Source organism: Lemur catta, chromosome 4 (genome assembly GCF_020740605.2).
Source record: "Lemur catta isolate mLemCat1 chromosome 4, mLemCat1.pri, whole genome shotgun sequence".
NCBI lineage: Eukaryota > Metazoa > Chordata > Mammalia > Primates > Lemuridae > Lemur > Lemur catta.
This window is the reverse complement of record NC_059131.1, coordinates 18,576,839-18,601,917: the sequence shown is the minus strand read 5'-3', so window position 1 is coordinate 18,601,917 and position 25,079 is coordinate 18,576,839. Positions and strand designations below refer to the sequence as shown.

The 25,079-nt window shown below is 36.8% G+C and overlaps 1 protein-coding gene across 3 annotated transcripts in view; it reads left to right on the top strand.

Annotated features, from left to right (window-relative positions):
* The window catches only part of ASXL2 (ASXL transcriptional regulator 2), a 126,741-nt gene that overhangs the window by 22,577 nt on the left and 79,085 nt on the right, over positions 1 to 25,079 (top strand). For all 3 annotated transcript variants that reach the window (XM_045549192.1, XM_045549193.1, XM_045549194.1), the window contains exon 2: positions 17,596 to 17,678. In XM_045549192.1, the coding sequence (XP_045405148.1) occupies positions 17,596 to 17,678 (83 nt within the window). The remainder of the gene's footprint in view (positions 1 to 17,595; positions 17,679 to 25,079) is intronic.

The following is a 25,079-nucleotide window of genomic DNA, read 5'->3' as shown; positions in this document are numbered from 1 at the left end:
AGTCCTAGGATTACAGGTGTGAGCCACTGTACCCGGCCTCACATTGCTCTTCTTTTAAAAAATTGTGGTAAAGTACACATAGCAATTACCACCGTATCCATTCCTGAGTGTGCAGTTCAATGGTGTTACTCACATTTTTGTGCAACCAGTCTCCAGAACTTTTTCATCTTGCAAAACTGTTACTCTATACCCATCAAAGAACTCTCCATTCTCCGCTTCCCCTGTCCCCTGACAACCACCATTCCACTCTCTATTTCTGTAAGTTAGACTACTCTATATAAGTCTGACTATCAAACAGTGTTTGTTATTTTGTGCCTGCTTTATTTCACTTAACATAATTTCTTTAGGTTTCGAAACATGTTGTTTCAGGCTGAATAACACTTCATTGTATTCATTGTGTGTATACCACATTTTGTTTACCCATTCTTCCGTCGATGGATACTTGGTTTGCTTCTGCATTTTGGCTACTGTGAACAATGCTGCTGTGAATATGGTTGTATTTCCGTCGATGGATACTTGGTTTGCTTCTGCATTTTGGCTACTGTGAACAATGCTGCTGTGAATATGGTTGTATATTTTCAAGACCTTGCTTTGAATTCTTTTGGATGTATACTTGGAACTGGTATTGCTGGATCATATAATTCTATTTTTAATTTTTGGAGGAACTGCTGTACTGCTTTACATAGTGTTTGTATCATTTTGTATTTTCTTCAGTGATGTACAGAGTTTCCAATTTCTCTACATCCTTGCCAACACTGTTTATTTTCTGTTTGACAGAAGCTATCCTAATGGATGCGAAGTGATATCTCATAATGGTTTTGATTTTCTTTCTGTAATGATTAGTGATGTTAAGCATCTCTTCATATGCATGTTGGCCATTTATATATCATCTTTGGATGTCAATTCAAGTCCTTTGCCCATTTTTGAATTATTTGTGTTTCTGTTGTTGAGTTGTAGGAGTTCTTAATATATTATATATCCCTTATCATGTATATGATTTGCAAATATTTTCTTCTATTTTGCAGATTGCCTTTTTACTCTGTTAGTTGCATCCTTTGCACAGAAATTTTGAATTTTGATGTAGTGCAGTTGGTCTGTTTTTCCTTCGATTGTCTGTGCTTTTGGTGCCCACAGTGCTTTTTTTGATGGAAGCATATTCTTCTATTATTTGGTTATTTAGCAGTTTATTTTACTGATTCATTTTGGAGATTTAGTTTATTTCCAGGTTTATGATATTACAAACATGGCTCCAGTAAATATTGTACATATTTATTTGTATACTTGTGGGAATGTGGTATTAGAATTAATTTTTATATTGGAATTGCTGGGTCAAAGGTGTATCCAACTAAGGCTGGAGAGTACCAAACTGTGTTCCAAAAGGATTGTACCATTTCATACAGTGGACAACAATGTCTGTTCCCTGCACCCTGTTGAATACTGGGCTTTCAGCCCCTTTTATCTTTGCCAGTTCAGTAGGTGAAAAAAATCTGGTTTTGATTTTGATTTCTGTATTTATGGTTGTTTGGCTGTGGTTGAACATCATTTTAGATGTTTATTGGCCACTTATATTTCTGTTTCTCTGAACTGTTTCTTTATATTCTGTGCCAGTTCTTTTTTTGAATTGTTGATGTTTTTTTCATTGATTTGTTACAACTTTGTGTGTATGTTTTGTCTTTTTTCCCCATGGTTTTTCTTTAGACTGTTATGGGTGTGTGGGTGTGCACACGTGAGTATGTGTATTCTTGCGCATGCTTGTGCATGCATGCAGATACATATAGTTCCAAGTTTTGCATTTATATGTGGTCACCTTTACAAATATTTTTCCTCATATGGCTTTGTATTTTGTATTATTCTTTGGAAAGCCTACTTAACAAATGTGGAATCCATATAGGATAAGATTTGACTACATACTAATGAAAAAAGTTCTAGGTCAAAATAATACTTGTACAGGATGGAAAATGTGGGGAGGGTACCACCCATGGCAACTACCATTGATATTAAGTCATTAAATATGAAATGTCCGATTTTAATCAATAGTTTATTATATCTCAAAAAACAGCACAATTAATCAAATTATGTGCCTATACTATTGACACACTTTTGCCATCTTAATGGTAGCTTGTTTATGCCAGCAGCAAAGAAGCCTGGAGGGTGGTGATGAAATCAAGAAAGGCATTTTCCACAGCTTGTTAAGAGTTGAATATTTTTCCATGTAAGAAGTGGTCCAAAACCTAGGAGAAGTGGTAGCCAGTTGGTGCAAGGTCTGAATACTGTGGTTGGCAGAGAGTTTCCAAGTCCAGCCTCTGTAGTTTGAGCAGCATTTTTTGTGCTACTTGGGGTCAAGCAATGTCTTGGAAGAGGATTGGCCTGTCTCTGTTGACCAATCTCAGCTGCTTAATTGCAAGCATCCTCATCATTTCGTCCAATGGGTTGCAGCAGACATCCGCTGTAATCAACTGATCAGATTTCATGAAGCTGTAGTGGATAATACAAGCGCTGGACCACCAAACAAATGCCATTAGCTTTTTTTGATGAATATTTGGTTTTGGACTGTGTTTTGGCACTTCATCTTTATCCAACCATTGTGCTGAATGCTTAGGATTGTCAAAAAGAATCTAGTTTTCATCATGCGTAACAATACAATGTAGAAATGGCTTGCCTTTATGTAATGACAGCAAAGAAAGGCAAGTTTGGAGACAATTTCTCTTCTGACACTTACTTAATTCATGTGGAACTTGTCTATCCAGCTTTGTTACCTTTCCCATTTGTTTCAGATGGTCCAATATTGTTGGAATAGTAATGTCAAACCTTGCTGCTAATTCATGCGTAGGTTGAGTTGGATTCATTTCCACTACAGCTTTCAGCTCGTTGTTATCCACTTTGGTCTCAGGTCACACACATGGCTCATTTTCAAGATTAAAATCACCAGAACGGAACTTCTCAAACTATTGATGTGTACTGTGTGTTCATTAGCCACATCCTTCCCAAATACTTCATTGATATTTCGAGCTATCTGCGCTGCATTGGTTCCCCAACGGAACTCATGTTCAAAAATAACTTGAATTTTTGACTTCTCCATGGTTTCACAAAAATTGCTCTAAACAAAAATGTGAAAGATAATCACAAGCCAAACCATGTGTTTGAAAGACTGAGGATGTACCTTCACAATAAAAATAAAACAAGAAATGCCCTTTTGTTACAACAGGGGACTGTTCATTGTTCTGTGGAGAATGTATCTTGCTTACTCTGTAAACCTATATCTTGTTCTTGCTCTGTAAACCTATCTTATCTTTCCTCAATAAACTTCATTTCATGTTTGCCTTGAAAAAAAATACATAAATAAATAAAACAAGAATTGTCAAAGTGATATGTCAGAGATACTGTCAAACTTAGTACTTAAGGAAATCGGACATTTCATACTTAATAACCTAATATTTCAGTATAGTTTTTTTGCAGTGTTTTCCTCCTTCTTAACTTTGTTTTAGTTTGTAGAGAGTCACTAGTATGTAACATGGTCACTGACCTTTAGGAGATAACACTCTGCTTACTGATTGTGAAGGAATGGAAGCTTCTTGTGTGTGAACTCAAGTACTGTGCACTAGACCTCCTGTTAGCTGCTAATGAGTTAGGAAGGGCAGAAGCTAGAGTGGGGAATGTTGGTATTAGAAGGTCACCATGATGAAATTCAGAAACCTGTTCATATAAAAGTAACTGCAAGTTGTATTCTCTTTCCCTTTGTTCTTTTGTGCAACTTTCCCTCACTATTTTAGTAATGTTCTCTTTTTACAGTGCCTGCATTTTTTCTTTTAAACTATGCAAGGGCAGCCCCCCCCCCCAAAAGGATATTTTATTCTACATTTGAACTGGAGCTTTAAAAAGAAATATGGTAACTCTGGAGGGCCATTATGGTTGTGGTAGTATTAACTACAGAGAGAAAACCCTGTGTTTTCTCCAAAAACGAAGGTGAAATTCAGGAAATCTAAGTTGGGGATTATCTGGTTAGTGATGTTTCTCTGCTTCAGGAAGTTCTGTCCTGAGTAAAATCTTGGTGTTTTGCCTTAGCGAATAGGTGCATCTTATTATGTGAAGACAAGAGTAAGAGACTAAAATAACTAGGGACAATAAAATATAATATATAATTAACTGCTGAAGTTACCCACTTTAAGTGTCTAAGGTAGTTGAGAAAGAAAGGTGTCACTGAGGGTGAGAGCAGACTTCATGGAAGAGGTGAGATTTTGGCTGAGCTTGGTTCTATTGAGCAAGGATGTGGAAGCACAGATTCTTTGACATTTGGGTACTGTGCAGTTGTAAAACAATTGCCTTGTCTTGGTAGCTTCAAGACATTTGCTTTGGCTCATTTCTGGGACTGTTTCGTCATGTAGTTCAATGAGCTTAAGTAAAGAAGCATGTGAAAATTTCTTTTTGCTAGTATGGTTGAAAGCTTTTTGTGACGAGTAGGCTCTAATTATTGCCAGCCTATTCACCATAATTAGCTTTATACCCATATGTATAGATTTGTCACCTACTCCAGGAGTTCTTAATCTTGGTCTAGGGATGGTGTCTATCTCAATTAGGACTGTTTTTTTTTTTTTTTTTTTTTTGAGACAGAGTGTCGCTTTGTTGCCCTGGCTAGAGTGAGTGCCGTGGCGTCAGCCTAGCTCACAGCAACCTCAAACTCCTGGGCTTAAGCGATCCTACTGCCTCAGCCTCCCGAGTAGCTGGGACTACAGGCATGCGCCACCATGCCCGGCTAATTTTTTCTGTATATATTTTAGTTGGCCAGATAATTTCTTTCTATTTTTAGTAGAGACGGGGTCTCACTCTTGCTCAGGCTGATCTTGAACTCCTGACCTCGAGTGATCCACCCGCCTCGGCCTCCCACAGTGCTAGGATTACAGGCGTGAGCCACCGCGCCCGGCCAGGACTGTTTTTAAAGTGATAGAAAACCTATGCCAAAGTGGTAGAAGGAAGATAAGGAAATTTATTAATTTGTCACTGAAAAATCTCAAGGATGAACTTCAGTTATGGTTGGATTCAGTTTTTAAAAGCATTATGAAGATTTTGTTTCTCTTTGTCTTTGGCGTATTGGCTTGATTCTCAAACTGTATGTAGCAAGAAAGCTGTTAGCTTCAGCCACACATCATTCAGGTGTAGGTCCAGTGGTTTCTGTACTGAAAAAAGTCTTTAATTTTCTCTTATTCTGCTCCTTTAGTCTTGGCTTGAGTCTTCTGTCCATTTCTAGACCAATTACTGTGGCCAAGAGGATGTAAAGTGCTAATTGGTTTCAAGCTTTACTGCTAGAGTTGGTTTCCATGGTATGGATTGAGAATGTAGGAGGGGGTGGATTTCCAAAAGAAAGTCAGGGTCTTTTTACCAGAAGAATGTTGAATGGTAGGTAAGTTTCTGAAAACACAAATCTACCTTAGGTTGCAACTAACAATAAAAATTATGCTTTTTTTGCCTGGTGCGGTGGCTCACACCTGTAATCCTAGCACTCTGGGAGGCCGAGGCGGGAGGATCGCTTGAGGTCAGGAGTTCGAGACCAGCCTGAGCAAGAGCGAGACCCCGTCTCTACTAAAAATAGAAAGAAATGATCAGGACAGCTAAAAACATATATAGAAAAAAATTAGCCGGGCATGGTGGCACATGCCTGTAGTCCCAGCTACTCGGAAGGCTGAGGCACAAGGATTGCTTAAGCCTAGGAGTTTGAGGTTGCTGTGAGCTAGGCTGATGCCACGGCACTCTAGCCTAGGCAACAGAGCGAGACTCTGCCTCAAAAAAAAAAAAAAAAAGTTATTTTTTTTTTCTGGTAACAGTCTTTATAGCTGTCATCCGACTCCAAAGGAGTCTATACCTGTAAAAAAGGCTAAGTATTGATAATGGATCTGGTGAGAAAACAGCATTTTTACTGAGGATAGCTTCATTACCAAAGGCATACATGAGAAGCATTTTTGAGGAACGGTGGAATTGGATTAACTCAGTCCAGTGACAGTAATATATTGAGGATATTAGAGTATAAATTTGGATAGTCATATACAGCCATATTTTGGATGACTTTCTAGGCAATAGAACTGTAGTAGATGCTTAGATATTTGTTCAAATGAATTAAATATAGTAAAAAAAAATCAAGTAGTGGAAGAGAATAAGAGAACGATATCTGCAAATAATAAATTGCTTCCTTTTCTGTAATGATGCCTTTCATTTGCTTCTTTTATCTAGACATTGTAACTGATTTTTCCTTCTTTATCCAAGATTTTTTTCTTTGAAGTAGAATTAAAAACAATTTTAAGGAGGGTTTTTTTTTTGCTAGCTTATGGTTTTATTGCATTTTAATCAGAAAATAAGTTTGAACACTTTATGGTTTTTATAGCTATTTTCTAATAAGCAATTTTCTGAACCATTCTATTAGTGATTGGGAGAAAAAGTGGAATATTTCTGATGCGTTTAAAGTTTGATATATTTTTGAAATTAACCTTACTGATTTTATTATTCATATACTCTTAACTTCTGTCCTATAATTCTGCGTGAGAATTGTAGGGGAAAGGTTGGGATGAGAGATATACCCTAACATTAATTAGGATCTATGATTGCTACACCAACTCCTTTTTTTAGTGTATGATTTAATCTACTTCATTTTATTGGAAGTTTTTAATTTTAAAAAAATTTTATTTTAAGTAATTTTTGATTTTTATTTTTTAGACATGGGGTCTTGTTATATTGCCCAGGCCAGCTTCTGACTCCTGAGCTCAAGGGATCCTCCTGCCTGAGCTTCCAGAGTAGCTGGGATTATGAGCATGTGCCACCAAACCCGGCTAATTTTTAAATTTTTTTTAGAGATGAGGTCTGTCTGTGTTTCCCTGGCTAGTCTTGAACTCCTGGCCTCCTGCCTCAGCCTCCCAAAGTGCTGGGATTACAGGTATAGTTTACCATGCCTGCCTAGATTCTTTATTTTTATAACTCTTACAAATAATGCTATAGTAAACACCTTTGTGCTTGGGCCTTGTATATATTTCTGCTATTTTGCTTTTACAGATTGCTAGAAGAAAAGTTACTGGGTAAGAGGACGTCAATCTTTGAAAGGCTCTTAAACTTACATTATTACCAAATTATTTTCCAGAAAGATGTATCACTTTACCTGTCTCAGTGCCTGTCTTAGTCAATTGAATATTATCGGTTTAGAAACCTTTGCTATTTTGTTACATGACAGATAAACTTTGAGGTATAAAAAGGAGTAGGGAAGGTATGTCAGATACAGAGAGCAGCACTAGTGAAGGTGGCTTGTCGACATTATGTGAGGCGCTGTATACCAGAGCTGCAATGGAAAGGAGAGGTGAAGGGGTTTTTAAAGTGATGTGTTTGTAGGACACTGAAAGAATCTTTTAGAGTGTGTTCCTTATACTGCTGTGCTCCACAGTAAGCCCACTCTTGTCACCAACTCAAGACAGAGGCTGGCAGCAGTCTCTTAAAACAGCTTAATATAGGAGGGTTAATATAGTCTCTGCCACAGCAGCTGGTTCCAAGGCCATGTAGATATTCATTATCTCCTTTCACTTCCACTGGTTTTAGGTTTCCCTCACCCTTGGCCAGACTTCAACTAGGTTGCTTGCCTGAGACCATCATTCTCGAGTAGTCTGAGCCCTTGTTTGCCTTGCCCTTTCATGCCTTTGCCTTATGCTGCACTTTCCTGTTATCACTAGGTGTGGAAGCACTGAGAACCACTTACTAGATTCAGTTACCTACTAGGTTAAGCACTAGGGTCAGTTACCTCTGCCATTGCAGTAATTCCTTCTTTTGCCTGCTTGTCCATCAGCATGTGCCCAAAGTGACACAACAGTTGTTAACTTCAGATTCAGATTAGAGGTCCTTTGATAAAAATGTTTCCCCCCTGAAAATAACGATCTGTAATCCTAGCAGAGCCTTAAGTTACAGGGATGGCAGACAAGTTCTTTTATATGGTCACTGGGATCATAGGAGGCAATCCTACATCTACTCACACCTCTTTATTGTACTTTGAAGATGCATTTATTGTATCTTGGAGGCCATTCCTATGTTGCCTTACGCTTACTACTACTTGATGATATAGTATATAGTGAGATCAGTACTCAGAATCCATTGCTACACGTTTTCTTTTTTTATTTCTTTTGCCTGAAAAGGGTCACTTGGTCTGAGGTGATGTTATGCCCCATGTTGGTAAATCAGATACCCTTGGATGGTGACACTGGCTGAGACACTGAAGGCAAGGAATGCATACTCCTCCAGGAAGGTTGTCAGTGCCAGTATGGGCAAATTCCTGTTGCCTTCAGGGTGGAAGTGGTCCAGTGTGATCACCTTGCCACCCAAATGGTTGGCTCCTCTTTTTGAGGAATTGTAACATACAGGGAGCTCAGAGTTGGCTTTTGATGAGGACACATTGGGCAATCCAGCAGCAGCAGTAAGCTCTGTCATTTATTAGCTGATATGAACTTGGACAAGTTACTTAATTTCTCTGTACCTCAGTTTTCACATCTGAAAAACATGAGATAGTAGTATCTACCTCATACATTTATTGTAAAGATTAAATGAGCTAATACGTGTAAAGAACTTAGAAGCTTACCTGGCACATAAATGCTAGGTAAGTATTAACTGTTATTGTTATTAATTCTTCAGAGTTTGGGGAGAATTTGATTTTAAGAGCTTTTTTTCTTGAACTAGGGAGTATGTATAATAATCCAGATTTCGTAGGCAATCAGTTAAAAAGAATCCAAGCTAGGAATAGACTAAACCAGAGTGACTTGATAAAGCTGTTCAGAATTGAAGGGCCCCCTTCCTCCAGGTAAAACGATACCCCTGAACTTACGAAGTCAGCCTCTGTAATCACCTCTGTATATCTGTAGGTGCCTCTTTGTATAGATTTGATACTTTAAATAGTCTTAGCTACTTTTATACTCAAGTTTCTGTCTTCAAATCTATAAATTTATTTGCATTTGCCCTAACCTTTTATACTGCTTTTTTGTTAAAAAAAAAAAAAAAAAAAAAAAAGAGGCATTCTTACTGTCCTCTCAGGCTAATCTTGCCACCTATGTTCCTAATTCCATCAGTCAGCCATCAAATGTTTTAGACCTGCCATATGATTGGCAGTGGGAATACTAGATGAATAAGACAGATGGTCCCAGCCCTCATGGATCTTATGTGCCAGTGGGGAAGACATAATGTAAAATGCAATTATAATAAATGCACTGTGATAAGCAGTACTGGAGATGTATAGGGTGCTGCTGTAGGAGCATAGTTATTTTTGAAGCCATGGGAGGATGAAAATGCCCAATGAGAGTAAAAATTGAGAATAGAAAAGAATCCTGAAGATCGACATTAAGACTGTAGATAATGAAAAAGTTGCTGATGGAGAGGTAGGAGGGGGAACCAAGGTCAGTGTCAGAAACCGAACAGAAGAGTGCATCTGAGGACAGAGGTAATGAGCAACAGATACTGCCAAGCACACAGGTAAGGGCCTTTCCCCTCTTTCCTCTGAAGCTTTTGGCTCTGTTAGATATCCTTTCTGTCTAAATTCCATGTGTTCCTTGTTATTCTCATGTGTTTAACTCTTGAACTCCCATAGTGAGTGTTTGTATATTGAGTTTGGTAGGTGAGGAATACCTCATTGTCTGAATTCATTTTGTTCCTGAGCGTCAAATGGTAAGTAGCTCAAGTTTGGATAGTGAGGGATTTGTCAAAAATTATCTGAATTTGTTTTTCTCTCATGTTGGAATATCTGGGAATACTTGGGTCTCCTTTTATTGTGGTTCAGTGAAACTCCATTTGTCAAAACAATTATTCCTCAACTCATTTCCCCTTTCACTGTTCTAGGAAGAGTTGTTTTCACTTCCTGCGGCCACCTCCAGACTACCATTCAGTGCTAAACCCCCTCAAGTCTGATGTCTTCCTCCAGATTAAGTGGAATCTGAACTTGTAAAGCTAATTAAAAATCTCCTTCTTGCTAAATACAGGAGATGGATTTCTGTTGTTATCTCAACTTGTAGGCAGCTTTTGACACTGTTGGTCAACTGAACCTTAGAATACTAAGGTTATGCCCTGGGTGTACTAAAGTAGAATACTTTAGTCTTTTCTGAAGCACCAAAGTTTTCTGGTGTTCTTATCCCTCTGGCCACTTCTTAATTTATTGGCTAGTTTTTCTTCTCTGGCTCTTAAGTGGTTGGTATATTGTTTTGTAGCATAGGTTCTCATCTCATCTCACTCTATATTCCCTGGCTGATCTCATTTACTGCCATGGCATTAGTTACTCTAATTAAAGCTTTTGGGTAGTAAATGAGCCTTATAACACTGATAGAAATGTGTAAAGATCACCATGTTATTAGTTTGGACATTTTAAATGTAACATTGATAAAATCATCTTGATTACACAAAAATCAGACCCTGCACACCTGTGCATGTCTGGAATAAACTCAAGTGCAACAGTGATTGAAATACTGCTGTTATTTAGGCTAGAATCAAACTCAAATCTTAGATTATTCTTGAGTGCTCAGAAAATATAATTTTCATATCCATTTTCTTAGCTTGAGAATCTACAAGCTAAGAAGTAGATGTATTTCAGCATGCTTTAAAAATCTATTTTATTGTACTTTAATTCCAAGTAGTGTTGATTTAAAATCTTCTGAGTGGTTATTCATATTGTCAAAGTATTTTCTAAAAATTGTGTTTTGTCCTTTGAACAGTTCCAGTGGACTCAAGTTTTGTTTGATAAACACTGCCCTCCTGTGGTTAGAGTAAGCTAAATGTTTTGTAAAACTGCTGTAGTCTTTCCACTTACATAAAACTTGTGGTAAAAGAATGTAATGGTTTGACATAGTATTTATGCTCAGAAATACATGTGGCTATTTTTTTTTATTCTTTCTTCCCTCTTGGTTTTTTCTAGTGTGTCTGCACATTTTTCTCACTTCTATCTATGCACATTTTCTTATGTGAATTACAAGAGTTAAATGTAAACAAATACAGAAAAATTATTAAGCTATTGAAGGCAGGGAAGCTACATTGATGTGTAGAAATGCTAAAAGAAATAAAAAGACAGGATCAATCAGTTATGTCACATAAAAAACCTCTATGGAAAATCAACAGTAATAAAAAGATGCAGGATAAACTGGAAAAAGTATTTGTAGTAAATGTGACAGTAAAAGACCCCACCCACTTCCACACACAGGGTTTTACTCTCACTCAGGCTCAAGTGCAGTATTGCAATCACAGCTGACTATAACCTCTAACTCCTGAGCTCAAGCAATCCTCCCACTTCAGCTTCCTAAGTAGCTGGGATTATAGGTTCATGCCACCACACCCAGCTAATTGTGAGCCACAGTACCTAGTCCTTTTTTTTTTTTTTTTTTTAAATATGACTTTTACCTCAGGTAACCAAATAGTTGATGGAAGAAAGCATTTCTTTTTAGAAGGATTTTAGCTTATATATGAAAAAGGAATGATAGACTGTCAGCACTTTTCAGCCCCCAAATAAAATAATGGGTGGAGGTAGTAATCATCAGTGGCTGCTAAAACAATTAGGTTGGAATGCTGATGGAAAACTATGATAAATGGGTCAGGTGGACCACATCTGTCCCACTGATTCACCTTGGCATCTCAAAAGAGAGACTCACAGATATTTTGGGTGTTCTTATGTGGTGTGATAGGAAGTATACTAGGTGCCCATTCTAATTTTCAAGAAATACAAGGGACAAGGACCATACAATTAGCAAAATACAGAATGTGGGAAATTGTAGTACAATCCACTTGTTTTCCTCAGTAAATAAATTGGAAGAAAAAAGGGTGGGAGAAATCCATAGCTTAAGAGACATGGGTTAACCAAATGGTAATATTGTGGATCTACCAGTTTGAACAAACCAACTGTTAAAAGAAGATTTTTTCCCTATGAAAATTTGGAATATTGACAAAATAAGTTGATATTAAGGAATTATACTCATTTTCTGAGGTGTAAAAAATTTTTAGAAGTCCTTGGCCTTTTTAGAGCAACATACTCTAAAGCATTAGTTGATGGAATGTCTGAGATTTGCTTCAGAATACCCAGTTTGTGGAGTGGGAGTTGCTGGAGGTATAGATGAAACAAGATAGGCTTTGTGTTGATAATTTGTTGAAGCTGGGTGATGGGTACATGGTGGTTCTTCTTAGTGTACTCTCTACTTTTGTAAATATTTTTAAATTTTCATAATAAAAAGTTGTAAAAGTATACTACTAAAGTCTTTAATTGAAAAACATTTTCCTTTCTCTCCCCTAACTATTTATAGCTTTACATATTCTGAGAAAATTTAGCATAATACTTTTCTAAACTAAAACTAGTTCTGTGATAAATATATATATATATATATATATATATTTTTTTTTTTTTTTTGAGACAGAGTCTTGCTCTGTTGCCTGGGCTAGAGTACCGTGGCGTCAGCCTAGCTCACAGCAACCTCAAACTCCTGGGCTCAAGCGATCCTACTGCCTCAGCCTCCCCAGTAGCTGGGACTACAGGCATGAGCCAGCATGCCCAGCTAATTTTTTTCTATATATATTTTTAGTTGTCCAGCTAAATTCTTTGTTATTATTTTTTTTTTTTTAGTAGAGACGGGGTCTCGCTCTTGCTCAGGTTGGTCTTGAACTCCTGACCTCAAGTGATCCTCTCGCCTTGGCCTCCCAGAGTGCTAGGATTACAGATGTGAGCCACCGTGGCCCACCTGTGATAAGCATTTTTAAAAGGAAAATAAACTGTCCTTAAGCAGTTTTAACTAACTGGTTTCCTCCTTTTCCTTAAAGAACAGAACACCTAGGAAATCAGTGAAATCCTCACTAAAGAGGCAAAAAACAATTTTAAGGTCTTCATTTTCTTCTTTCTTTTCTTTCAGTTCTTTCTTTTCTTTTTTTTTTTTTGAGACAGGGTCTCGCTCTGTTGCCCTGGTTAGAGTGCAGTGGCATCATTACAGCTCACTGCAACCTCAAACTCCTGGGCTCCAGTGATCCTCCTGCCTTGGCCTCCCAAAGTGCTAGGATTACAGGCAGATTACAGGTGTGAGCCACCGTGTCCAGCCCAGTTGTTTAGATTTACCAGTTTTCTTAATACCCTATTACTGGACTTGTGCCCTTTAAATTTTTTTATTTATTTAGTAATGTAATGAATATTTTCTTACATTTCTTACATAGTTGAAATACCAAATTATGCATACATACCCATTTCATGGTGTTTATTTATTGCTATGTTTTGCTATCCAAGTTAACAGGAAAAAAAAGCACATTGAAATGTTATTTTTATATTTGATTTCTAGTAAAGTCAAATATTCTATTTCATTTTCTTCATAAATTTTTATTATGGGATGTTGAATATGTACACAATAGCAGACAATATAATAAATACCCATCATTTAGCTTCTATATTTTTGTGTCTATCATTTTGCTTCTGTAATTATCAATGTATGGCTAACCTTGCTATATTTAAACCCCCATCCTCTTGTATACTTTTGAAGTTAACCCCAGATATCATTTCATCTGTAAATATTTCAATATATAAATGCCTTCTCATATAGTTATTAAATAATTATCCATTTATATTAGACCTTTTCTGAACTGTTTGTCTATGTCCATGGTATACTTTTCTTCATTTTCAGTAACTTTACATCTTTTTAGTGTGTAAACAGTACATAAAGGCCCAGTTTTCTGTATGGGCTTTAATTTGGTTGAAGATATTAAGTTTAGTTTTGGACATGTGAAATTTCAAATGCTTACGGGGCATCTAAGTATTGATTTTTAATAGGCAGTTATATACAGACTGCTGCTTCATTCATCAAGATGTGGATGGTTGGTGAAGACTTGGGAGTGGATGTTATTCAGGGAGAGTTGGTGGAGTGAAAAGTAAAAGGAGTAAATGGATGCTTATAAAATATTTGAGGGCTGGGCTTAGAAAAAGATACCCACAGCATGGTGGCTTGCATCTGTAATCCTAGCTATTTGGGAGGCTGAGGCAGGAGGATTGCTTGAACCCAGGAGTTGGAGACTATGGTGAGCTATCGTCATTCTGCTGCGCTCTAGCCCAGGCGACAGAGAAAAACCCCATCTCGAAAAAAAAAGACATCCACAAAGAAGACTAAGAAGAAATACTTTGGAAAAACAAAATCTGGGAGGTGATGTCTAAGGAGGGAAAGTCTGTTAATATTGTCAGACATAACAGAGATCAAAGAAGGTGATAAGCAAATGCATTTGTTGGATTTTGTGATTGAGCAAATGAGAAAATAAATGTGAACACAGGACACGGTGTGTTATAGTGGTGCAGACCTGGATTTGGATTCTGGCTACCACTTATCTTAGTGTATTATGTCTGGAAATATTACTGAGCTTTAGTTATCCTACTTTTTTAATGAGGATAATAATGATTTTCTTTTTAAGGTTGCTGAAACATTTAAGTGAGAGGATGTAAAGAAAGCCCGTGCTTGTATCTTCCTCATAAATGGTAGCTGGTCATATCACATTGTGGTGTCTACATGGCTGATCTAGGATATCTGACATTAATGATTTCTGTTACACCAGTCCTTTATCTGTTGTTATTGGTTACTGTGCTAATACACTAGTGTAGCTTCTTGAGAATTATTTCAATTTTAGCTTTCACTGGCATCTTTTAACAGCCGAGGGCCCTTATTTTTTAAATGGTAAGAATGGAAGTTGATTTAGGGATAAGAGAGTTTCTGCCTAAAATTTAGATCAAAAACAAAAGAGGAAACTAGAATTGATTTAAAAGATGTTATTTAAAGCAAATCTTAGGCCGGGCGCGGTGGCTCACGCCTGTAATCCTAGCACTCTGGGAGGCCGAGGCGGGTGGATCGCTTGAGGTCAGGAGTTCGAGACCAGCCTGAGCAAGAGTGAGACCCCGTCTCTACTAAAAATAGAAAGAAATTATCTGGCCAACTAAAATATATATAGAAAAAAAATTAGCCGGGCATGGTGGCGCATGCCTGTAGTCCCAGCTACTCGGGAGGCTGAGGCAGTAGGATCGCTTAAGCCCAGGAGTTTGAGGTTGCTGTGAGCTAGGCTGACGCCACGGCACTCACTCTAGCCCGGGCAACAGAGCAAGACTCTTGTCTCAAAAAAAAAAAAATAAAAAAAAAAAATAAAGCAAATCTTTGGTAGTAATTTCGTTCATTTGAGAATGTCCTGATTTCTCCTTCATTCCTGAAGGATATTTTTGCTAAATATGGAATTTTGGATTGACAGTTTTTGTCTTTCTTCGCTTCAAAATGTTATTCCATTGCTTCTGCCCTCCATGGTTTCTGATGAGAAATCCATGGCCATTTGAATTGTTCTCCTAATTGGAATGCGTCATTTTTCCCTGGCTGCTTTTAAGATTTTTTTGTTGTCTTTAGTTTTCAGTAGTTTGATTGCGATATATCTGGGTGCAGACTTCTATTCAATCTTGTGTGAGAGTCATTGATCTTCTTGAAATTTTAAGTGTTTATTTTTCACCAGTTTGGGAAGTTTTCTGCTCTCTTTCTCCTCTCCTTTTGTGACTCTGATGATATGAATATTAGAGCTTATGATATTGTTCCATTGGCTCTGTTTGTTTATTTTTTTCTATTTTTTCCCTCTGTAGTGATGAGCTTGGATAGTGTCTGTTGCTTTATCTTCAAGTTCACTCACTTTTCCCTCTATTATCTCCAGAGATTCTCCTATTGAGCCTTTCTAGGAAATTTCAGTTTTTAATTTTGACTATTGTATTTTTTAGTTCTAAAATTAGAAGTAAATTTTAAATAAATATAAATATATGAAACAAAATAAAACACACAAAATAAATATACACATATGTATCTGCTGAGATACTGTTATCTATTTGTTTCAAGAATATTTACCCAGAGTTCTTCATGCACAGTTATAATAGCTGCTTTTGTCTGGTAATTCCAATATCCCTGTCATCTTGAATTTGTTGTGTGTAGCTTGTCTTCTCTATTGAGATTTTCACAGTTCTTCATATTGTCAAGTGAGTTTGGATTGTATATTAGACATTTTGATGCTATGTTATGGTACTCTGTCTTGTTTAAGTCCTATGGAAAATACTGATTTAGGGGGAAGGGAGAGGGATTTTTTTTTTAGCCAGCATTTGACCTTGTTAGGTTCATGTTACAAATGTCTATCTACTTTCTGTGCTCTAAAACTCTAATGCCTAGGTTTCAAAGCATTTGTAGAGTTACTTGGATCTGTCTTGCATGCGCACCACTTAGTATTTGGGAACTGGGTATTGGTCTACCTGATGGCATGTTGCTTAAGGTCAATCTATATATGTATAGCCACCAGAGTGACCCTGGGAATGTTTATAGAACCTCATGGTATCACTTTCTTAATCTCTTTTCTCTTTGCAAGTTCACTGATGCTTTTTGGCTCCTAGAGACTTTTCTTCCTTGTCCTTTGGCTAGAAAACTGAGGTTTTCATTTCTCTGTTTTGCCACACAGTTTATGCTGCTTCATCTGCCTTCAGTGCCAAGCAGGGGGATAGTAGAGAAAGAATATAAATCATGGGGATTTCCCTCACATTTGCGGGACCAGCAGGTTCTCTTTTTTTGGAGTTTAGGTCCCTGCCTAGCAACTGCTGGTGTCACTGCAAATATTGCCATGGGATTGCCTGGGGCAAGGGCAGAGAGAAAGAAAAGGGACAAAAGAAAAAAACCCAAAAGCCAAACAAACCAAAACCAGGGGGATTTCTCCTCCCACCATCTAACACATAGCAAGGGCCCCGTTTACTGTGCCTCAGACCAAAAAAAGAAAAGATTATTCTCTTGGAACACTTTCTGTCTGCACTTAGCGTGCAGTTCTGGGTTTGGGGCTGCCTTTGAGTCCAGACTGGGAGGTACCAGAGGAAACAAAACCAGGAAACTTAATTACTGGGCTAGTGGTACTGCTTGTTGTGGTTTCCTCCTCAAGTGACCTGCTCTCATTTTCAGAGTCCTTACGTTGCTGTTCGTGCATTCTGTCCAGGATTTTAGTTGCGTTTAATGGGAAAGACAGGATGGACTTTTCTTACTCTGTCTTTATCAGAACCATAACACAGATAAACATGTATTGTTTATTTGTTTTGGTTAAGAATTTATTGTGTACCCATGTGTTATTAGGCTTTGCCGCAGATGTAAAAATAGATAATCTTAAGGTGATTACAATAGGCCAGAGGTAGGGATGGGATATGGGGATGGAGGCAGAAAGTAAACAAATTGCATATCGTTAATAGTGAGTAATTGAGCTATTAATCTTAGCTTTTTTGATCAGTTTCTGCTTCAGTATTTGACTTATTGTTTGTAACTGAGAGAAAGAAGATCTGATTTTTAATTTATTTTATTTGTTTTTAAGAGACAGAGTCTCACTATGTTGCCTAGTCTGGAATTATAGGTACACACCACTGTGCTCAACTAGGATCCAGTTTATATTCAGTTAATTTTCTACTTGGTATCCCACAATATAAGGGATGAAAAGTCTCTGGATATGTATGTTGTGGATATAATTATTAAGACAGAATTATAATAAGAAATATAATTACATCTATATGTATTAAGAACTTAAGATGAAATTATTTATTATTGTATACTTGTTTCTCAGGTCTTAGAAAAATACCCCAATACACCCATGAGTCATAAAGAAATTCTTCAAGTTATCCAGAGAGAAGGACTAAAAGAAATCAGGTAAGTGGTTTAAGTATTATTAGTAATAATTATAATACTTGATTAGAGTATTTGGTAGTATACAGTAGTATATTTTAGTCCTGAAGATTGATTATTTAGTAATAAGTACTTTGATAATTTCTGATTTATTCAGTTGTCAGATCTTTGCAGTTTTTATATCATTGCATAGTTTTAAGACCAGATGTAAGTTAAAAAATTCTTAGTGAGAAAGAGGGTAGCTATCGCCCATGCACTTTAATTCTTCGGAAGGCCTGGAGCCATCTTCAAGCCTTCATCTATCACTTTAGGCTTTTGATTTAATCAGCTTGGTCAATAGCAGATAATTACTTTAGTACAGGGAGAATGCTTGAGGTAGACAGATAGTCTAGGAAGAAATAACTTCAGCCAAAAAGGATGAAATGGAAAGGACACAGAAAGTCTTATCATGTTCAAATATAATAGGCTGAGGTCAATTAATATAGGATCAAAGATTATACACTTTAATTTCTAAGAGCCTTACTATATTACAGTAGCACATAATAACCGTTGTTCATAATCAAGACTCTCTGTCATCAAGAAATGTTAAAATTATGTTAAGTATGCTTTGTATATTACGAAGAAATTTGGGAGTCTACATTAGAGAAATGTTCATTCAAGTAGGAAAAATTTGCAATGCTTTCAAACAATATTTGTAAATGGACAACAATATATTTTTTGATAAATATCCATCACCTGACCTAGATTTCAATTCTCATTTTCTCTTATATTTTTTAAAAACAAAATATTGTAGAAAATCATTTTCTTTTCTTATTTAACATGGAATTCTTCTTTTTCTAATTTTTAACATTCTATTTATTTTTTAAAAAACTTCTGTACAGTTATTTTTAACATGAAATTCTAATGAAGTTTATTTATTGGCTCTTCTTTTCTAAAACAGTTTAAAATTTTTTTTGTTTTGATTTGTGGCCAAAATTTGGTAGGTTGGAAATAAATTAGATTTGCTCTGTTGATATGAAAAAGTGAAACATAAATTAGTATATCTCACTTTAAATAATATGTCCCTTAAAAATTGAGTGTAAATGTTTTTATTTAAAAAATTTTTTTAAAAATTTAATTTAATTTTTTTTTTTTTTTTTTTTGAGACAGAGTCTCACTCTGTTGCCCTGAGTAGAGTGCAATGGTATAATCGTAGGTCACTGCAACCTCAAACTCTTGGGCTAAGCAATCCTCCTGCCTTAGCCTCCTGAGTAGTTGGGACTACAGGCGCATGATGACACCTGGCTAATTTTTCTACTTTTTTGTACACATGAGGTCTCCCTACGTTGCCAAGGCTAGTCTTGAACTCCTGGCCTCAAGCAGTCCTCCCACCTTGGCCTCCGAAAGTGTGGAGATTACAGGCGTGAGCCACCACATCTGGCAGGTCTTCTGTATTCTTACTGATTTTCTGGTCTACTTATTCTATTGATTATGGAGAGAAGAGTATTGACGTCTCCAAGAATAACTGTGTATTTATGCATTTTTCTTTCAATTCTTTCAGTTTTTGCTTTATGTATTTTGAATGTTTATTGTTAGGTGCATATGCAACTATGTTATCATTGTGGAATGACCCTCTGTATCCCTGGTAGTATTCTTTGTTTTGAAGTCTGTTTTGATATTAACAGAGCCACTTTTGATTAATGTTTGTATAGAATATATTTTTCCCTTTCTTTTAACATCTCAGTGTCTTTATATATTTAAGGTGGATTTTTTCTAGGTAGCATTTAGTTGTTTTTTAAAAATCCAATCTGGTTTCTGACACGATTAGATCTCTTCTCCCATTGTATTATTTATTTTCTGTTTTTCCTCCATATTTTTGTTGTGCTGTCCCCTCTGTACTACCTTCTTTTAAATTATTCCAGTGTTTTGTAGTATTCTATTTTCTTTTCTTATTGGCTCTTTAACTATATCTGTTTGTTTCAGTGGTTGCTCTAGAGATTATAATATACAACCCATACCTTTTCACAAGCTTCTTAGAGTTAATATCTTACCACCTTAGATAAAATGTAGAAGCTTTACACCATTTAGGTCCCCTTACCCTTCCTCCTTTTTTTTTTTTTTTTTTTTTTGAGACATGGTCTCATTCTGTTGCCCAAGCTAGAGTGCAGTGGCACCAGTATAGGTCACTGCAACCTGCAACTTCTGGGCTCAAGAGATCCTCCTCCCAGGTAGCTGGGACTACAGGTGCGTGCCAACACGCCTGGCTCATTTATCTATTTTTTGTAGAGATGAGGTCCCACTCGTACTCAGGCTGGTCTCCAACTCCTGGGCTCAAGTAATCCTCCCACCTTGGCCTGCCAAAGTGCTAGGATTACAGGCATGAGCCACCTCAACCAGCTTGCCCATCTTCTTTATGTTTTAGCTGGTGCATGTGTTACATCTTACACATGGAAAACCCCACCAGACACTGTTACTAATTTTGTTTTCCATAGTAATAGTTCAAAGACTACGTTTACCCAGATAGTTACCATTTCTTTTGCTCATCCAAATTTGTTCTAAATTTCCATCTAGTATCATTTCCTTTCAGTCTAATGAACTTCCTTTTAATATTTCTCTTAGAGCAATATTTTTGTGGTAAATTTTCTTAGTTTTCTAAGAAAATCCTAAGAAAAGATATCTGAGAATGTCTTTGTTTTGCCTTCATTTTGGAGGATATTTTTGCTGGAGATAGAACTCTGTGTTAATAGTTCTTTTAGTGCTTTAAAAATACTGGTTCACTACCTTCTGGCCTCCATGATGAGAAATCCATGGTCATTTGAATCATTGTTCTCCTATAAGTTATGTAATTGTTTTCTCTGGTTGCTTTCAAGATAATTTCTTTATGTTTAGTTTTTAGCAGTTTGATTTTAATGTGGCGAGGTGTGGATTTCTTTGTGTCTGATCTATTTAGTGTTTACTTGAGCTTTTTAAATCTTTTGGTAAATTTAGCAAGTTTTCAGCCATTCTTTCTTCAGATTTTTTTTTATTCCACATTCTTTCTCTTCTTCTGGCAGTCCAATGACATGATTACCTCTTAGTATTTTACTACGATTCTCTGAGTTTCTGAACCTTATTCTTTCTGTATTTCAGATTAGATTATTTTTATTGCTCTATCTTCACATTTCCGGATTCTTCTCTGTTATGTTCATTCAGCTGTCGAGCCCATCCAGTGAGATTTTTATTTCTGATGTTGTATCTTTTAATTCTATAATTCTTGTTTTCTTTTTTAAAGTTTCTATTTTGCTGAAAACCACTGTCTTTCCATTAATGTTAGTTGCATTTATCTTTACCTCATGGAGTGCTTTCAGTATTTGTCTGATGATTCCAACATCTGGGTAATCTCAAGATTGGCAAGTGTTGGTTGTCTTTTCCCTTGAGCATTCCTCATATTTCCCTGGATCTTTATATATTGAGAAATTTAAGATTATATTTTGGACATTATGAATATTGTGTTTTTTAGGTTCTGTTTTTTTTGCTAAAAAGCTTTGGAGAATGTTGGTTTCTTTTTTTTACAGTAGGCAGTCAACAAATCTGGTTGCAGACTACACGTTCTCCCTGACCTTGGTTCAGTTATTAGTCCAGTTTTCAAAGCCTGTACTCTGCTGTTTGGGTGTGTCCCATACATTTGCCACTCTGGATTAGTCTGAGATTTGAGCAGTGGTTTAATTTTCAAAGCCTTTGCTATGTTGGTTGGGAATGCCCCAATTATGCAGAGCTCAGGAATGAGCCCAGGCCTTTATGGATGGATAGTAGAGAGTTCTCTTCAGTTCTCTTCTCTCTGGAACTCCCTGTACCATGCTTTTGCCTGCCTACAGGGCCCTATTTCCCTGTTTTCTGGCCAGAAAGACAGAACTTCTCTCAGAGTTTTACCTGTGACCTGCAATCGTGCACCTCCCCAATTAGGACCTGTCCTTTAGCCAAAATGGTGAGGGAAAAACCTTGGAAATTCATTCTGTGAGAGTTCAGCTAACTGAAATTAGGGGGAACAGTCCACATGACTGCCTTCACTTATTAGACCAACTGCATATTTCACGGGTCCCCAAGAGCACTCTCAAGGTTCTATAATTTGCTTAGAAGGACTTGCGTAACTCACTGAAAGTCATTATGCTCATGGTTATGAGAAAGATGCAGGGAAAGGTTATAGATTATGATCAGCCAGGGAGAGAGACATAGGGCAAAGTCAAACACAGAGCTTTGAGTCTTTTTGTGCCTATGGACTCAGGAAAGTGTTATTTTACAGCATCACTGTGTGACTGTGCATGGAGTATTGCCAGCTAGCAAAGCTCTCTCAAGCCTGCATGCCCAGTTTTTATTGGAGCTCCATCTTGTAGGCATGTTTGATTGCCCATGTGGCTGATCTCAGTTTCCAGTCTCCAGCTCCTCCAGAGATCAACTGATGCTGACTGACCCTAAATCTCACCTAAATCTCCACTCTAAATCTCATTGTTGGGTGTCTCAAAGCCCCCACTCTAAATCATGTTGTTATTATTTGGCCAGCCCAAGGCTTTCTAGGGACTGGTGATTACCTCCCAGAAGCCAAGGACAAAGGCCAGACATTTCTTTGGGTAAAGGCAAATTCTTTACTACATAACCCCATATAAATCAGGTTTTGACTTCCCAGTATTCCAGTTTTTTTTAATTTTTAGTGTTTTAGCTAGTTACTTTTTAAGAATTAAGGTATATTTCCCATATCATGAAAGTCACCATTTTTAAGTGTACAGTCTAGTAGATTTTAGCATATTGACCCAAAACATTTTTATCGCTGCAGAAAGAAACTCCGTATTTACTACCTATCACTCTCACTCTCCCCATTCATTGCCCCCAGCCCTACAAATCTTTCTGTCTCCATGAATTTGCCTATTTTAGACATTTTATATGAATGGAATTATGCAATATGTGGTCTTTTGTAACTGGCTTCTTTCACTTAGTGTAATGAGTTGAAGGTTAGCTCATGTTATATTCATTGTGTGCATATGCTACAGTTTGTTTATGCATCATCCATCGATGGAAATTTGGGTTATTAACATTTTTTGGCTGTCATGAATAATGCCACTACAAACATTGTACATAGGTTGTGTGTGTGTGTGTGTGTGTGTGTGTGTCTGTCTGTGTGGGTAGTCGCTTTTTGTGTTTTTGTTCAGAGTTTTTAGTTTTAACGAGAAAGTGAGACAGTCATTGGCTTGCTCTGTCTTCACCGGTACCAAATTTGAAGTTAGTTTGAAATCATGAAATTGGGTTAAGCTTTAAATTCATGGATTCATCCTCTATAAAGCCACAGACTTCAAGTCAGAATCATTTTATTTTTATTTGGCATAGAATAGAATTCTAGATTTTGGTGTAGCGTTTGTTTTTCTAGTTATTTTAAAAGTGCAATGAGGAGGTTATCACAAATAATCTGGAATAGGCCATGTAACAAAGGCATTTTATGATGAGGTGTTTGGAACCTCCACATTGACTAATTCCATAATTGGAGCTTGGTTCTTTCATCAAGTAAGTTAGTAGATGTGAATAGAACACGACAAACCAGTGTGAAACCATTGGCATGGCTAAATGTTTAAGCATTGCTCTGTCCAAACGTGTAGTCAGTCCTTGTGGGGAAATAATACATCTATCTCAGACATTTGCGTATGACAATAACAAGATGATATGTAGTCTGGTTTATATTTTAGATAAAGCATTATGGGTTACTTTATAAAGAATAGACTGCATCAGTGATGAGTTGAGGGAATTAAGGAGATTAGGCTATTGCAGCAGATTAGGCAGGATGTGGTAGTTTGAATTAAGGTGAAGGTAAATGGAGCTGGAGAGAATAGATAGATTTGAGATATGTTTTAGGTAGAATGGGCAGGAATTACTGATGGATTGGATGTGGGAGGTGAAATAAAAGAAGGAAATAAAAAATGATTTCTAGGCCTCTTGACTGAATAGCTGCTATTTAGTGTCGTGAAGAACTGAGGGATAAACTGGTAAAGTGAAGGTCCTGGTTAATGAATTAAGGATTAATTGAGGGCATATCATAGACCCTCACTCCCAAAAGGTTTTTTACTTCATGAGGGATAAGTATGGGGAGGTGGGTTTGTCAAGAGAGCAGTACAAAAGGTAGCTCAGATATGGGGCTGTAGAGTAGGTTATCTGTTTTCAAAAGTTAGTGTCTAATACCTGTTTTGGACATTGATGAGTAAACATTTCCTGATATGTTATAGACTCCAGAAATACATCCTTTTCCTTTTGTGATGATATACTTGTACATTTGTTACAAGTTTAGGTTTATAAGTTGGGTTCTGAAGACACTTTTTTAAAATATAAATTTTTACTTTTGGAAAGTTCCAAACTAAAACATAAATATGTATCCTCCATCCTAAATTATAAATAGTCCTCCCACCCAGGCTATTTTGAAGTAAACTGCAGACATTTTATCACTTGAATATTCCAGTATGTATCTAACAGATAAGAACAGATAAGACTATTTGTGTGGAATGTGGATATTCTAGCTTATTATCAAAAATAGAGCAACTAAACCTACACGTTAAGCATGTACACTATTGACTGAACACACACACCAAATAGCATATAAAACAAGTGCTTATGTATTCTTTGAAACCATTCCTGCTAATCCTTTGCCGTTATCACTCATTACTACTTCTATTAGGCTGGATATACAACAGGTTTTCTCCCTTCATCAGCTATGGCTGCCATTCATGTTTACAGATGTGCTTTAACAACATTAAGTGTAGAAGGATCCAGTCTTTCTTCTAAAGTACCGATTGCCTTTAGTGCTTTTTTCTCCCATTGGAGTTTTCTCAACCTGGTTTGCTCATCTTATTAGTTGTATTATCTTGACTCTTATGTCAGCTAATAGAGAAAGAGTTTATAGGAAAGAAGAAAAAAATAGGATTCAGTTCAAGAGACTCTGTTCTCTGACTAGTTTTTCTTGTCTTTCCATTCATGAGTAGAAAAGGAAAAAGAAATTAGGATCTTTGTTCATGAATTTATCATACATGAATTGAGCATTTTGTGAATTAGACCATTCATTAGTGATCCCAAGGGTTCATGGTATAAAATTGGTAATTTTGTGAGACATGAATTTGAATCTTCACATTGTAGGAGTAGTATGGGTAAGTTATGTAGTGAATGAATTAATGTGGTCAACTGCCTAGCTTCTAAATTAGGCCATTACTTATCACCTCCGAAAGAAGTCAGAGTGTTTAAAAGCATTGGTTCTTTATGGAAAAAGACATGGAAAGGAAGGCTGAATGCTAGCTATATAGTAGTACTGCCAAATTTTGGGACAAGCAGATGACTTGGACATCTATTCCTTGCCAGTGAACCTTATCTACTTGTATTATAACATGATGCCTCTGATTAACAGTCCTCCAAAATGAATAGTCTTCGTTGCATTCCTCTCTC